General features: G+C 41.1%; 3 protein-coding genes across 3 annotated transcripts; 2 read left to right on the forward strand and 1 right to left on the reverse strand.

Moving 5' to 3' along the window:
- Window positions 1–3399, reverse strand: LOC139209885 (monocarboxylate transporter 2-like). The gene is made up of 5 exons (XM_070839772.1): window positions 3349–3399; window positions 2972–3202; window positions 2656–2799; window positions 460–1323; window positions 1–350 (listed from the first exon to the last, which is right to left on the reverse strand). Exons 2-5 carry the CDS (start codon window positions 3186–3188, stop codon window positions 127–129), a joined length of 1449 nt encoding a protein of 482 aa, XP_070695873.1. The 5' UTR covers window positions 3189–3202; window positions 3349–3399; the 3' UTR covers window positions 1–126.
- A 937-nt stretch (window positions 3400–4336) lies between these two features.
- Window positions 4337–6406, forward strand: LOC139210201 (uncharacterized). The gene is made up of 3 exons (XM_070840200.1): window positions 4337–4811; window positions 5787–5975; window positions 6098–6406. Exons 1-3 carry the CDS (start codon window positions 4668–4670, stop codon window positions 6290–6292), a joined length of 528 nt encoding a protein of 175 aa, XP_070696301.1. The 5' UTR covers window positions 4337–4667; the 3' UTR covers window positions 6293–6406.
- Window positions 6407–8469: 2063 nt separating this feature from the next.
- On the forward strand, window positions 8470–14435 carry LOC139210129 (calcium-independent phospholipase A2-gamma-like). Its single transcript, XM_070840107.1, has 9 exons — window positions 8470–8567; window positions 9417–10949; window positions 11047–11199; window positions 11288–11445; window positions 12011–12105; window positions 12235–12406; window positions 12525–12582; window positions 12790–12984; window positions 13384–14435. The coding sequence occupies exons 2-9, from the start codon at window positions 9513–9515 to the stop codon at window positions 13840–13842; spliced, it is 2727 nt and encodes a 908-aa protein (XP_070696208.1). The 5' UTR covers window positions 8470–8567; window positions 9417–9512; the 3' UTR covers window positions 13843–14435.
- Window positions 14436–16175: the final 1740 nt, after the last annotated feature.

The following is a 16175-nucleotide window of genomic DNA, read 5'->3' on the forward strand; positions in this document are numbered from 1 at the left end:
AGAGTCCTACAACCTTATCCATAGTAGAAACGTATCAATGTTACCCCATATACCAGAAGCCCTGCTGTAAAGCCTCTGCAGTGTCATTTTTGTGCATCCACTAAAATAAAATCATACTCAGCAAGTTCATCCATCTGTTTCATGCGCCTTTTTATCCTCCTGGCTCTTTTTAAGTTGTTCGACTTCATCACAAGTCCTCATCTCCACAGCCGCACTCTGCCTCTGCTCCTCGTCCAATTTCTTGTAATTGTAGTAATGCATGATGAAAAAAAATATGCCAGGCACCAGCATGAATACTCCACATGCGTAGTACATGTACTTGTAATCCCCAAAAATGTCAACCAGAGCCCCTGAAAAAGAAGATGCATGCGTAATTAGTCGCCATTTTCTAAATTCCTACATTATTTGTATGCATTTATAATCTCTAATAAAAATCTCCATGTCTCCAGATTCACAAACCTGAAAGTGGAGGTCCAAGAAGAACTGGCCCGCACTCGATAATGGTGACAAGTCCAACTGCACTGGAGAAGCGCTTAGCTCCAACAAGGTCCATCAGAACCTCGAAGAGCAGAGCAGAAACCATCCCAAATGCCAGACCAAAGAAGACAGCATAAATAACCAGACCATTGTATCCAGATGCCAGTGGACATAAAAGGTGGCAAACACCATTGTATGAAACAGCAAAACTGAAAAAGTATTGGATCCGTGGCCTGATCCACTTGGTGTTGCCTATGAGACCAGTTGCTGGTCTGATAAACATGTCCACCAGAGCAAAAATAGAGAGCAAGAAAGCTGCTGAATATTCATCAAACCCTTGATGTTTGGCATACGGAGCCAGAAAAACCACAGGCGCGAAAAAGCCAAAAAACATGACTACATTACCAATGAGATAAATGAGGAAGCCCCGGTGCCTAAAGAGTGAGGCATCTATGAATTTATGCACGCAGCCCTGACTCCTGCTCTCATTTGGGTTTTCTTCAGTCAGAAGGTTAGCTGACAGTGCACTGGAGGCCACAGTAGCCGCCTCCTCTGCGGCTGACCCGTTACAGTCCGGTGCTTCAATCTTTGGTTTGGGTTTCGCACTTTTGTTGACTGGTCTCATCAAAGCACCAGCTACACAGCAGTTCAAAACAATGGATCCCAGAATGAGGAAACTCCCTCTCCAGCCAAAGCAGTCAAACAAAAACTGATTGAGCGGAGCCAGAGTGAACAGAACAACTGGACTCCCTGTCATAGCGAGCCCATTCGCCAGTGGCCTCTTGACCTGGAAGTATGTTCCTATGATCGTCAGAGCCGGCTGGAGGTTGAAGGCGAGGCCAAAACCTGTTGAAATAATAAAATGGTTCATTGACTTCCCATAAATAATGGATTCTGCTTGGATTAAATGAATACAGATAAAAACCTGTGATGCTGCTGTATCTGAAATATTGATGCTATCATACAAATTATACAATTAAATAATAAAATAATATAATTCTTTAGAAGAAAACATGTGAACAAATTGACTTTAGGTCCTCTTCATCAGCAGCAGCTTTACCAGAATGATATTGTTAACACTCAGTGTTACACACTGTCTGGAAAAGAATAATGGCTTTGGTTTTAATTACAAACTACATCATAAAACTACACCATAAAACCCTCGTGTCCACCTTGAGGGGGTTGGATAATGGCATTTTTAGCTGCTAAAGAAATCCAGTTTTATTATTCAATATTATTTCAGGTTTCAGAAATGTTGATATAGAGATGAAGCTCAGGCAGCTAACATGAATAGCAGTTAGATTATGAACTGTACCAAGGCCATCTGATTCAAATCTACAAATGTCTTTCTGAGTAAAATAAACAATTTATATTAATATTTTATATGAATCAGTTAGTTAAGTAACTGATTAGAGAATTCTTAAATAATTCATTGGTACATATTTTGATAATCAATTATTAGTTGTGATAATAAACTGACTATCTTTTGGTTTCAGAATCCGAAGATGCTTGTGTTTTTTCACTATATTCTGACATTTTACTGACAAAGCGATTAATTGATGAAGTGCGCAGACCTGCAGATTAATATAAAAATTATAATCAGTTTCAGCCCATATTATAATTTCTGTAAATATATGTTATTTTATGGCTGCAACAGTTGAATTCCAAGATGACACGGGTCCATGTGCAGTTTTCTTCTGTGCTACAGTACCTGTGGATGAAGAGTCTCTACCAGATTAAAGTTGAAGTCTGAGTAGTTTGTTTGTTCGCTCTTATTAGCATGATCATGTGGTCTGGCATACGGGCATGCACGAGAGGTTTTTCTAAATGCATCTGATTTGGTGGGACATTCTCAAAGAATAAAGTCTACCCCAAGTCTTTGCATTACTTTGAAAGCATCAGGACATGGATGCTTCTTCACGATTTGAGCAAATATTTAAACACGGCAGAGAGTGGCCCATGTTAACCCCACACAAGGGCACAAACAACACTAGTGGACTGGACCTGATAATCGAAAGCAGTCTGCTACAGTCGCAACACAACCAGCATCCTCCTGCGTCAGCCAGTCACAACCGGGCAACGGAAAGCAAACATTACCGAGAACACCAGCAAACGTACTGGTAAAAATAAGCTTATCTAAAATGATGAGAAATGCAAAAACAAAAAACTATTATTTACCTCCAATTACTCCAATGCAAAGATACAGATGTATGATTGTAGTGCCAAAGGAAGCCAGCACCATGGCAGTGCAAACCATGGCCCCACCGACCATAACCACAGGTCTGCTGCCATAGCGGTTGACAAGGATACTGCTCACAGGTCCTGTGCAGAGGAGAGCAATAACTCACTTTCTAGTACTTTCTTTCACCAGAGGTTTACGTCATGTCTGTGTTAGTTAGATAAAGGACAAAAATTATGATATTATTGCTTTGCTTAGTCAGAACTCGGCTGTGTGGGAATACCAGCTTGTTAGAAATGTATGATTGCCTCTGACCTCCAGCATACATCGAAGCGAGCATGACTGAGGACACCCAGGCAATCTGACTGTAGGAAACTGCAAAATATTCTTGAATCTCCTTAAAGTAGATGGTGAGGGACTTGGGAAAGGCGTAGGAGAATCCTATGGAGATGAAAGCGCTAAAGACGACAACCCAGCCCCAGCCTCCATCTGGTGGGGTGTAGCCTAGATTGGTTGCTGCTGCAGGGGGCATGTCTGGTTCGCCGTCTGGGCCACAGGAGCAGGTAAAAGAAGTGAGCAAAGTATAAACATCTGCACATTTTCAAAGCAATGGTAATAATCACATAATGCAGATCCTAACACACACACACACACACACACACACACACTCTCGACATATCACAGGAGCTCACCTCTGCTCAATCCTTCAAACTGTATTGGCCAGGCTATGAACTCTGTGGTTGTACCAGGCTGTGGCTGACTCCCTCAGCCCCTGCTGTAAGGTCTTTGATCTCATCACGTGTGCTTCCACGATAAATACAAGTGACCACACGCCAAAAAGCAGCAAACCAGCTAGAGACTTTGATCTGAGGACATACATCTAAAGTCAACAGTAGACACGTTTAAGAACCAATGTCTGTCGAGTAGAAATGCAATATTTCGCTTTGTTTAAAAGTTTTGTGTGATCCTATGTACTCTCTATGTGATAGATAGATAGATAGATAGATAGATAGATAGATAGATAGATAGATAGATAGATAGATAGATAGATAGATAGATAGATAGATAGATAGATAGATAAAAATTATTTAACTTGAGGACATCATCAAATGTCACTAGCTTACAGTGATGGGAAGTACATTTACTCAAGCACTGCATTTCCGTTTTCTGCTGGTCTATACTTCTTCTCTACAACACTTCTACTCCTCCACATTTATTTCATGACCTTAGCTACGACTTACTTTGCAGATTCAGATTAATGACAAAGAATATACGAAGATAAGTATTTTATGATCTACTACTATTGGTTGAGATAAGATTAGATTTGATTGACTGACTGATTGATTGACTTTATTAATCCAATAGCATAATGTGCATTATTCTAAGATTGTCCATTCTGCATAGTGAACAGACCTACTTTGAATGTGCTTAAAAGTGCTGTGATGCTAAACCTTTATACCTTTTTGTAATTTTACATTTACAATTTATAACTAACACTGTGACTTTTAATAGAGTACTAATAAAAGATCACAAAAAAAAGGTTATTAATAAAAGATATCCTCTATGAGAAACAGGCTATCTAGAGAAGTTGGAGTGTTCCACTATTATTTGCATTGGAAAAAACAGAGGAGTGAGACCTCTCGCAGCAGCAGCAGCAGGCTCCTCTCCGTCACCACGCCTCCTCCAGCCATGCTGGACACTTTTATTTATCTGTAGCTCCTTAGTGTGCAAACATCTCAGTTTATCTTACTAACATTTGTGGTTGTGATTGTGAGCATGAAGGTTTTTGTTTGCTGTAACATTGGAGGTTTCTGACGATCGTTTATTTTGACCCATCAGCGGACGTCCTCTGTTTGTGTGTTACCCAACCGCTTGTGTAACTCACGCATGGTACTGTGTAACACAACAGAGCCAGGTGCTGTTAAAGCTTTACCTGTCTGTGCGGCTAGATAGTTAGTTGCACATATTTATTAGCAGCTTTGCCGTCGTGGTGCGTTCACTGTTTGAGCAGATGTTTTCCAAAGTGAGGACTTGTGTGGTCTCGGGACTGAGCAGATTGCCCAGTTGTGTAAAGTCAAGTGCGGCAGTAAGTGTGACACCTTCCCTCTGCAGACATCAGCATCGGACCTTCAGCTCCAAGTGTGCAGATGTGAAGGTGAGCTTGTCTCCGTGTTACTGTATTACTGCACAGCTCAGTGAATTCATACCTGACTTTATTTAACTGCAGCAGCGCTGAAGGCGACAGAGGATAGTTTGGAAAAGGCGTTTGTTTTTGGTTTATTCCCTCAGTTATCTTGGGTCAAACAGTGTTTGTACTACAAAGATGTTTGCCAGGAAACACCTCCATCCTATCGTTAAAAGGGACGAACAGAGTGGGACGTCTGTCTCTAGGAAAACATCATAAAGGACAGTCACCTATGGTTGTAGCCATAGACTGTATATAAGAAGTGGATGTATGTGAAAAGTGAAGCCAATGATACGTTAATAACAATATCCCAAAACCATCTCTGGTGAGGCCAATGCGGAAGTGCTTTAAACCTGCAATCCTCTAATGGCCAACAGGGGGCGACTCTGCTGTTTGCACAAAGAAGACAGATTGTATGAAAACCCGTAAAACAATGCGCCAACTTCTCTCTTTTCACACTCAACTTTTTTCTAATGAGTTTATTTTAAAGTATGGTCCCATTTAGAGTACAGTGTTGCCAGTTGGAAATATGCCCTTATCTAAACAATGGTTTGACATGCCTACAAATCACAGACCGTTCATTTCTACCCACATTTTTTTTTTAAGCAAGCTGATTTATTTATTACCCATGGATGGCAGGCCATGCCTAAACCTAACCAATCAGACGTGGGAGAATGAAAGTCGCCTCTGGTTCAGAAACCAAGATGTCTACCAACTAAAGGGTGATGTCACTGTGGCTACGTCCATTTCTTTAATCCAGTCTATGGTTCATAGAATGTATATAAGAAAGTGAAAAAAGGATGATGTTATTAAAGTTGTTATTATCTATAAATCTCTTTCATCTCCACTATTAGTCATTTTGCTCATGTGTACATGGATGAAATATCCGAAACAGAAAATTGTAGACAGCAGTGCTGTTATCACCTATTCCCTGCCCTCTTTCAGGTGCTGTATGATGGGCTTTGTCCCATATGTGTGACGGAGATCCGGTTCCTCCAGTTTCTGCAGAGAAACCAGCCTGAGAAAGTAGATTTTATCGATATCTCCCTGCCAGGCTATGATGGAGAGAAATACAGCGGCATCAGCTATGAGATGGCTATGGAGGAAATGCATGTGATCGATGAGAAAGACGAGGTAAACTTATACTCTACTAATTGAACTGGGACTATATTCTGTCAAATTGCCATTTTGTAATATTTTCACAGACAAGCCTAAATGTGGTATGATGTGGTAGCTAACCTCCTGAGTATTGGCAGGTTCACCGTGGGATTCCAGCATTCGCAGTCATGTATGGTGCAGTGGGCCTTGGCTGGTTGGGTCGCTTCATGATGTGGCCGCCTTTGAGACCGTATATGGATAAGTCCTATGCCATCTTTGCAAAGAATCGCTTAAAGTGGACCGGACGTGGGGAGGAGTGCAGCACAGGACGCTGTGAAAAGAAAACCCAATGACTCTTGACAACAGAAAACTATAATAAAAGTGCGTGTAATAAGTCAATTGATTGTGTTCAATAAGGTTTCTTATTAAGGTCTTTCTTAGCTGAAGGAAAATATTTGCTGCCCGATTAAAATGTGAATGTTGTGAAGCCATCCTTTGGTGCAGAATTTCTTTACTAGTAAATACTGTTAAACATACCTCACTTACTTCTCTTTAAGTAATGAAATGAATACAAACACTGACACATGATACACAAATAGAAATGACGACAGTAATATGAGATGTAGATAGTGCAAGATAAAAGCGAAAACAGGGTTCTCCAGTCTGCTGGAAATGGCCTGAATATTTAACACTGATGTATAATGTTAAGCATCATATAAGTGTCCAAGGATATATGACTAAAAAGCACGAGCTGTTTTAAAACCCAGTTTTCTCAGGAACTTTGTGATCAATAATTCATGCTCGTATTCTCATCATGTAAAACTCTGAGCTTTGTGAGTCAGTCTGATGTTTCGTCTAACAAGAACAATGGCAAGTTGACAGATGAGCAGACAAAAGAGAGAGAAAAAATAAAGCGAAACCATAACAAACACGACAGTGCAGAGAAAGAGCCTCACTGCAAAAGACAGAGAGTAACGGTGTTCTGTATATGAGACTAATATACAGTACAGAGAAAATCATTGAAGCAAAACGCAGTCAATTTCCTGTCGCAGGCAGCTTGTCAGATTAAGGTTCATTCAAAAGCAGATAGAGAACCAGACTGCCAGGAAGCTGCCACTAGATGTCATTGTAAGTCTGAAATAATATCAGCTGTGAGCATGAAACTGTTCCTTAGGAATTGTGTTACATGGCAGTCCTGATTATTGACCACAACATGATTGACTTGTTCATTTAAAGTTGCCTTTTCTTCACAGTTCTTCTTTACGAGATAGATAGATAGAAGCAGAAATGATGAGTTCAGCAGTTTCTGTCTTAAAGAAGTGGGTGAAATCAATATTTACTGGTTCTGACAATAAAGGAAACTGCCTGAGCTGGCATTTTTCATTTGAATTCCTCATTGTAAGTAATTTGTAAGTGGGCTGGGTGGACAGATGCAGATATACATAGAGTTTTTAATCTTGTGGGAGTCTCTCCTGGTGTGATCATGTTTCATTAACAACACATTGCGATGCAGAACAGCGTGTGCTTGTCAAAGGTTATATGAGTCGTGGCTTTAGGACATCAGTGTTTACAAAACATACTCTCTGATATAAGAAAGACGTGTTTCAGTAAGATTCACATGCTTTTTGTATTGTGCTCTTCTAGTCCACAACAGCTATGTAATTAACTGAAATGCATTTTACGTAAGGCTTCATATTACAGCCTGCAAATTACTGGGTCATTATTTATACACAGGCTATACATAAACCATATTTATATACTTATATAACCTATATTTTAGTACAAGTGTAGATGACAAAAGGTTAAATAAGAGGGTAATAACTGGCAAAATAAATTACGGAAAGTATTTCAAAATATTAATGAATTTAGAAATCATTACAGAGCTATGATTCCTAAAATTACTCATAGTATATGTTAGCTGGACATAGGTCTGCTGGTACAATGTTTGTACCTGGTATTACTCAAAAGATACGGGGTAATTCAAAATCATTACAGTGTAATTTAGCTTCCCCCTAGAGGCAAATTTGTTACCCTCTTGTTTCCTGTACTTCTCCACTTGTACCAAGCTAGTAAGTATGTCTTTGGTACCCCATACAAACAACACATTTGTATTGTAACTTGTGGGCTGCAATCTGAAGCTGTAACCTAAATAACCTCTGCAGACTTGTAATTGTCTTTTTTATCACATGTACCTTGTGGCCTGTGCACAGTTTCTATGAATTACAGAGCCAGTGACCATATTAACAGCCCTGTCTGTTTTGGAGGGAGGGATGTGTGTGTGTGTGTGTGTGTGTGTGTTGTGCACTGACGTACAAAGCAGCTAATAACAGCTCACCGAGACCCTTTAACTTATCACCCCTTCCCTAATTTTAGTCCTGTGCCTGAAGTCCGGCAGTCAGCAGTGACAGCACATGACTGCAAGCCTGTGTGGGCTCACAAAGCATTGGTCGTGCTTGTCCACCCCCCAGCTCAGCTCAACCAATAAGATGAAAGTAGAGCAGGAGAAAAGGATCAAAACACAGTAGAAAGAATGACAGTTTATACCAAGTGGTGTGCTGGATTTCAAAGAACAGAAAAATGACTTCAAGAGGAATTGTGAAGACAGAAGAGCTAGGTGTTGTGTTTCAGGTAAATCTTTAGTGAATGCTGTAATCAGACACTTTCTGTCAAGGTTAGAGTAGCTATAAGCTACTTTGGTTCATGACCTTCCCCCACTTAAGCCGAATACAACCATAGTAGATGTTTGACTACTGCATACCCGAGCTGTTTGCCTTTGTTTTTGTGGAGGCACCACAGTGTTTAAGAATATACTAATTTCACAAAATTATAAGTACTCTTCCTATTTTCGAAGGATATGTGTGCAACCTATGTCAAAACTGCCTGTGTTCTCTAATTTCTATGTCACACATAGATCTACTTGCAGGATGTTATTTACAAGCCATGCGGACAGATGTATTTGCCCTGAGGTTTCATGTCACATTCATCACATGGCACACAGTACTTGGAAACAGTGGACGTGCAAAGCTATTGTGGAACATGGTTGTAAGCAATCAGCTCACCCTGAAAGTGCACACTAGCTGTTAATAGTGACTTGTTAGTAGAAGTGACAGTGTGCCTCTGCTCACAACAGACTGAGCTGAGACTGACCTGATGTTTGGACACTTTTCTTTTTATCTAAAGTTTGTGTTTATTGTTCCGCTTGTAGATACTGATATGTCTTTTATTCATAATTTGATTAAGTTATTATAATTTGCATGTAGTTTTGTTCATAAACAGTATTTATAACAGACATGTCAAAATGTTGTCAAGACGATGTATCACTCTGACTTTGGTGATTGGCATAAAATGTGGTACAGACAATATTCCTCTGATTTTTTATCTTGGGCCATTGGGCCAAGAACATTAACATGCTATTGTTAGCATTTAGCTCAAAGGACTGCCTTTTGATCTAATGTCATTTGTTTTTTTCTTCTCTAGATTCCTGTTAAAAATGCTACAACAGTTTAAATTGATTCAAGCTAAAGAGTGACATTTGGACTTTGATTGATTGGTGCTCACAACATCCGGTCAAGCATGGGTCGCTACCTCAGCACCAGCTTGTTGTCATGTTCTGCCAACAAGACTTTGAGGTCATATTGCAAAATCAGGTACCTGATGAGCCTTCTCAGAAAGTACCCTCGTCTGGCTAAAGCTCAGGACCTCCACAGATATTCACTGCTGTCACCTCATCATCCTTCCGGATTTACAAGAATAGCCTCTTTTAATAATGTAAACCACAGTGATACAAACTTTACCTCTTACCCTTTCCTCAGAAATTTTACCAAAGAGGAGAAAAATCTCCAGGTTGTGCGTTTTTACTCATCCTCCAACAGGAATGCATTAAAAGCTGAAGCACCAGTCGGGCTCTTTGAGGAGGCCCTGAACAGTTTCAGTTTGAGTTCACCTGGAGGACGTGTTGGTCAATCATTTAATCGATTGTCCAGACACATTAACATTTATTTCAATAGGAAGGACACTGTACCTCAAGCCGAAAAGGCTGGTTTTGTTGTGACAACTTCAGAATATCTTGGCAGGTCACAGAGGCGCAGTCAAAGTCAACGGGCAGCCAGAGAGAGGAATATATCTGAGGGGAAAGACTCAACACAAACCTTGAAAGGCAAAGACAAACAGGAGAGCTCAGGAACAAGTCCTTCAACACAGGCAAATTCTGGATTGCAGCTATTTCACATCAGCTCTTTGGCAACAACATTTGGTGAGAGCTACAGTTACGTTGCCAATCACATTAACTCAGTCTTCTCTCGCAGTTTCGCAAAAGTTGAAATGCAGGAGAATTTGGAAAACATTTCTACAACCAGAGGGACAAACAGGAGGCAGAAAAGGAGAAACATGCAAAACACTGGCATCACAAACTCTAAAGACGCTAACATTTCTCAAGTAAAACTGGGTGCACATCAGGCAACAATGGGGCCTAACAATATCTCCAGAAGCTGGGAGGAGGGCTACCTTCACTTTGCAAGACACATCAACAAATACTTTGGAGCTAAGGTTGCCAAAGTTGACCAAGATCAGAATAAAGGAGAACAACGTCCTTTGGAAAATAGCACTTACAAAGAACAAATTTCAACTCAATTTACCTCACAAACTGAACGTGCCATGTCACAACTCAGGCAAGAAAAACCTAACATCCCTGGAACTGGAGGCCTTTTCCACAGCAGCACTAATACCACTAACTTTGGGGAGAACTATTTCCAAATGGCCAATCACATCAATCGGTATTTCAAGGGTCAAAGTGGACCGGAGGAGGACATTGCTAGAAATCCCCTACTAGAGATGGAACATGGATCTGCTGCCTCTGAGAGAATGAAGACTGTATCCTTTATGGACTGCCTTCGCCACCCCACAAGCGCTATTCCTGACTTGCTGGGTGCTTACCTAAAACAGGGCCCACTGACCCAGACTGGTAAGCCCAAACCTGTCATGACTTCACGTGGGGCAATACTGAGCCAAAAGGTAAAGGCAACATATTTGGTGATGTCACGTTTAACTTTTAATTGCTGGCAATTATTTTGAAAATGTTTGTTAGTGATTTCTGGTTGTGTGTTCTCAGCATGTCTTGAGCCAGAGGCAGGCAGAGGAAATGACACGAGGGTTGGTTGGCAGTCTGGCACAGACTTCATCTCCAGAGGCTCTGGCTGCCTGCGTGGAGGGACTCAATGAACACCTTATCCGTTACCCATCATGCAAAGCTTTAATGTGGCAGGTTTGTTGGAAGTGAAACAATCACAGACACAAACATTTAACGAACTGATTTGACCGAAATGAATTCCTCAATATGTCTCTATTTCCAGGAGAAAACGGCAGTCACCTTGTTAAGAAAGCGACGGACCTACAGAGATAACCAGGTGCTTCAGAGCACCTTAAGAGAAACCTTGGCGCTAATCGGCTATGTGGATCCAGTCAAAGGTCGTGGCATTAGGGTGCTCTCAATTGATGGTGGTGGCACAAGGTAACTGTAAGAAAATGATTTATTTTCAATTGAATTATTTTGTTGAGTAATTACACGCACAAAGATATATAGTTTACTGTCATGTAAGACAATCAGAAACCTTCACATTTGAAAAGCTGGACAGAGGGAATATTTGACATTTTTGCTTGAAAGGAGGCCCATGAACAATTCTTTTGGTTCTGTATTTTTACATTTATTTTGCTCTTCAGCTCACGGTGTTTGTACTCATGAGCAACTTGTTCCTCAGTTCAGCAGGTGTGTGGTTTGAGCTGGATAGCTCAGTGAACGAGAGTCTTTTACCGAGCAGTGGGTCTCACTTGTTCTTCAGCTCAGGAGCTGTGTGCAGAATTAATGAGTTTCGCCGGTTAACTTCTGATTCAGAGCCTCTGAATCGGATGTTAACCCTGCTTGTATGCACAGCTACACATGCACTATACATTTTGGATTCACAAGCAAGTCGTGTTAACTTGCTCCTCTTGACCAGTCATTCAAAAATAACGAATCTCAACACATCATATGCTCATTCTTCTTTATCTTATTGATATTTTCTCTTTGCCTTGTCCAGAGGTGTGGTGCCTTTGCAGGTGTTAAAGCTGCTAGAAGCTGAGACAGGCAAGAGGATCCATCAGCTGTTTGACTACATATGTGGAGTGAGCACAGGTGACACAACACAACTCAGAGTTACTAAAAATAACATGATAATGTATTCTCAACAGCATCTCAGTGCTTCTCAGTCTGAATCTACAATGTCACGTCTCACTTGTGTGTCCCTGCCTGTGGTAATTAAAGGTGCCGTTCTAGCCTTCATGCTGGGACTGGCCCATTTCTCTCTGGAGGAGTGTGCTGACATGTACCGTCGCTTTGGCTCCGAAGTGTTTCGGCAGAACCCGCTAGTCGGCACCGTGAAGATGGGCTGGAGTCACTCTTACTATAACACTGAGACCTGGGAGACAATACTACGGTAATTACAGAGCAGATTCAAGCAACAATATACAAGTTCAGGTAGTGCATTCTTAACATGTTAATAAGACAGCAATGCAGTCTGGTCTGATGGACTTTTGTATTCTTATCCTATTTAGAGAAAAGCTGGGAAATAGAGTTCTGATTAAAACAGCCAGAGATGAGTTGAGTCCCAAGGTAAGAATCTGCAAACACCGTGGTAGGTGATTTTTAAATAAAATTGTACATAATCACCTTAAGGCTCACAGCCCTTAAGGCTCACGTTACAGTAAAGTAGAGCCGCCAACTGTGCTTAGACCAAAGTAACACCAATGTTTTGTTTCATTAAAGTTGCACTTTGCAAAAGTAAAATTATCACATATGTTGTTGTTGGTATCTGTTCAGGTTTCAGCAGTCAGCGCAGTGGTGAACTGGGGTACTAGTCCAAAGGCCTTCGTCTTCCGCAACTACAACCACAAACCAGGCTCTCTCAGCCGCTACGCAGGAGGCTCGGGATGCCCTATGTGGCAGGCAGTGCGAGCATCATCAGCTGCCCCAGGATACTTCCAGGAGTTCACCTTACAAAGTGACATCCACCAGGTTGGAAACTGCTGTTGGTTCTTTTCAAAGGAAGTTACTGACAGGATTGCTCTGCACACAGACACCATGTTTTTGATAACGTAAGAGAAAAAAGGAAAGAATGAAATAAAGTGTAAATCAGGGATGAGAAAAAGTTCTGCTCTCCCAAAAAATTATATTACAATCCCTTCAGTTAAAAGAGTCTTGATTTCCCTGATTGACAATGTTTTTGTATTACAGCGATTTATAAAGCTGCTAAGTTTTATTATGTTTTCAAGCTTGAAGTTACTCACATAGAAACATCTGAATCAGGATGTTGACAGGGCTCCGTGTTTTGGCTCACACATGGCTTAGAGTGGGTTTGAATTGAACAAAACTTGTCCATTACACTTTAAGATTTCTTTCTGTGTGTCTTTGTAGGATGGAGGAATTATCCTGAACAATCCCTGTGCCTTGGCTGTCCATGAGAGCCGTCTATTGTGGCCCAACCAACCCTTCCAGTGTGTGCTGTCTCTTGGCACCGGTCGCTATGACAGCGCTAAGAAGGGACCTGCCACCTCCACCAGCCTGAGGGCTAAAATCAGCAACCTGATCAGCAGTGCTACCGACACAGAAGGAGTCCACACCCTTTTGGACGATCTGCTGGCTCCAGACGTGTACTTCCGCTTCAACCCCATGTTGAGTGCACTGGTGTCCCTGGACGAGAGTCGTCCGCAGGCCCTGGACCAGCTGCAGAGAGACACCCAGAACTACCTGGAGAGAAACCGGCTCAAACTGGCCAGGCTCTGTTTGGTGCTCGGTGCGGAGCGCTCAGCCGTGAGCAGAACTAAGGACTGGATGAGTGAGAGGGCCTGGGAGATGAAGCAGAGATGGGTGTGAGTAGGTGTAGTATGAGAGGTACTGGCTGTGGATGACTAAGTACAACTACTGTACTGTAAAGTTGTTGTTGAACAACTGTATAGTTGTAGCTTCAACTCAGTGGTTATTTTTAGCAACTCTATGGATGACAATAATCTGTTGGTTGGTCCACCATTTTTTGTACAAATGCTCATGGTCCCCAGAAGATGAAACACATTGAATTTGGTGGTCCCATGGCTTTCCCCTAGTGCCGCCATGAGGTTTATATTTGTGATTATTTGTGAAATGCTTCATCAACTTTTTGATGGACTGCCCTGAAACTTGGTGCAGACATTCACGTCCCCCTGGAGATGAATTGTAATATGTTTGGTCATCCATGAACATTTAATTTAAAGTGATGCATGTTTGGACAAACGTCTGGTATGTAAACCTTAAAATTTGATTGACACTTTAGTGACATAGACACATAAATCAAATACACACCTGAAATTAGCACTTTCATGCACTTTATTAAAAAAGGTTTGTGCAATGTGCATGTGACATAATTCACTATTCGATTATTGCTGTCTTTTTGCAATTTTGCACTTCTCTGTGTTGTTGACTGTAATATGAACTGCAAAGCAAATTGCTTTTTGGAGTATTTGTTTTGAATAAATTCATATTTATGAAGACTATTTTCTTTTTTCTTGTCCTTAAAAAATCTTTTTTCCTCCACTTAACACATAAATTCACCATATTTCGTCAGCCTATTAAATAAATCACCCTAGTCTTGGCAAATGATGCAAGACTTTATCAATGAGGGATAAGCCATCCAATCACTTGAATGTGACGGGTTAAATCCCCCCCATGTGTCTGGAAGCTGTGCCCTCCCTGTCCACAATAGACTGACTTTGTTTCAGACAGAGACGCTTTGTGTGTGAGAGTGTGTGTTCGTGCCAGCCAGAGTGAAGAGACAAGGTCAGTAACCCACCCCCCATCTAACATCAAAATCAACAGCACACATGAAAAAATACAAAAATGATATGATAACTTAAACAAGCTGTAGCTGATGGTTGCGACAGGAGCTGGAAGACACTTAAACATAATCCATCATTGAATACATGACTTGTCAGCTCTGTTTGATTCTCCCATCAGAGTGGAGATGACGTTATATTTATGTGTGGATTTCACAATGGATTTATTATAAGAGGCTCTCAGGCCCCGTTTGCCAGGCGTGTGACCCAGGCTCGGGACAGCCGTGTTGATGGGCCACATGAGCTTCTGCTATCTTGCCTGTCACTTACTACAGAGTGACAAATACCACTAAAGTCAAATGCTGCTGGAAAGGTGAAGCTTACTGGGACAGAAGATGTTGTGATTCTACTGTGGTGGAAGATGTGAAGAGAGGACGAGTCTACCTTCACCGCAACAAGGGGAAAAACCAACCAAGGAGCAGAGAAAAGACTCAAAGGTAGGACCCCTAACATTCACCATGTGTACAGTATTAGAGCACATTAAAACACTTTAGAGTAGCACGGAGTGTATACCCATGTGAAGTGGTGCTTTAGTCCTTCAAGATGGCTATCAATGGAAGTCAAGGTTTTAATGATGTCATAGAGTTGAGAAGTGGGATGGGTCTGCGACTGCATCAGCAGATTAGTATGAACACAGTTATTCAGCTCGCTCACCTGCTATTTCGATGCCTGGATGAATTTGTATCATTTGTCAAGTGTCAGTGTCATAAATTTGATGTGCAATGAACTATATCTATTTATGGACTATTATATACTGTTAGAAAAGTAAGTTAATGTTTAGCACGATGTGGTACATTTACAGCACTAAAGATCGATGGCTCTCTACATTTTAGCCACAGCTTTATAGATGGCAATGCCATCTTCATGCACTTTGGTCGAGACAGAAATATCTCTAGAACTATTTAATAGATTGCAATGAAATTTTGTAGAGAAATTCATAATCTCCAGATGACGAATCCTACCGACTCTGGTTATCCCCTGACTTTTCCTCTAGTGCCACCAAGAGGTTCAAAATTGTGGTTTTGAGTGAAATGCCTCAACAGTCATTGGTTTAATTGTCATGAAACTCAGACATTTATTTCCCCCTCACGACTCAACTGTACTAACCTTGGTGATCCATTAACATTTCTTATATTACAAGTGTAATTTGTCCAATACTTTGGTTTATGACCAAATACCTGCAAATGACACTCCCATCAGCCTCAGTTGTCATTATTGTTTAGTACTGATTGGCAAATGTTATCATGCTAACACGCAAAACTAAAATGGGGATCATGATAAATAGTAGAACTGCTAAACATTAAAATGTTGGCATTGTTATTCTGATGGTAGCGTTCAGCT

This window comes from Pempheris klunzingeri, chromosome 11 (assembly GCF_042242105.1).
Source record: "Pempheris klunzingeri isolate RE-2024b chromosome 11, fPemKlu1.hap1, whole genome shotgun sequence".
NCBI classification, from domain to species: Eukaryota; Metazoa; Chordata; class Actinopteri; order Acropomatiformes; family Pempheridae; genus Pempheris; species Pempheris klunzingeri.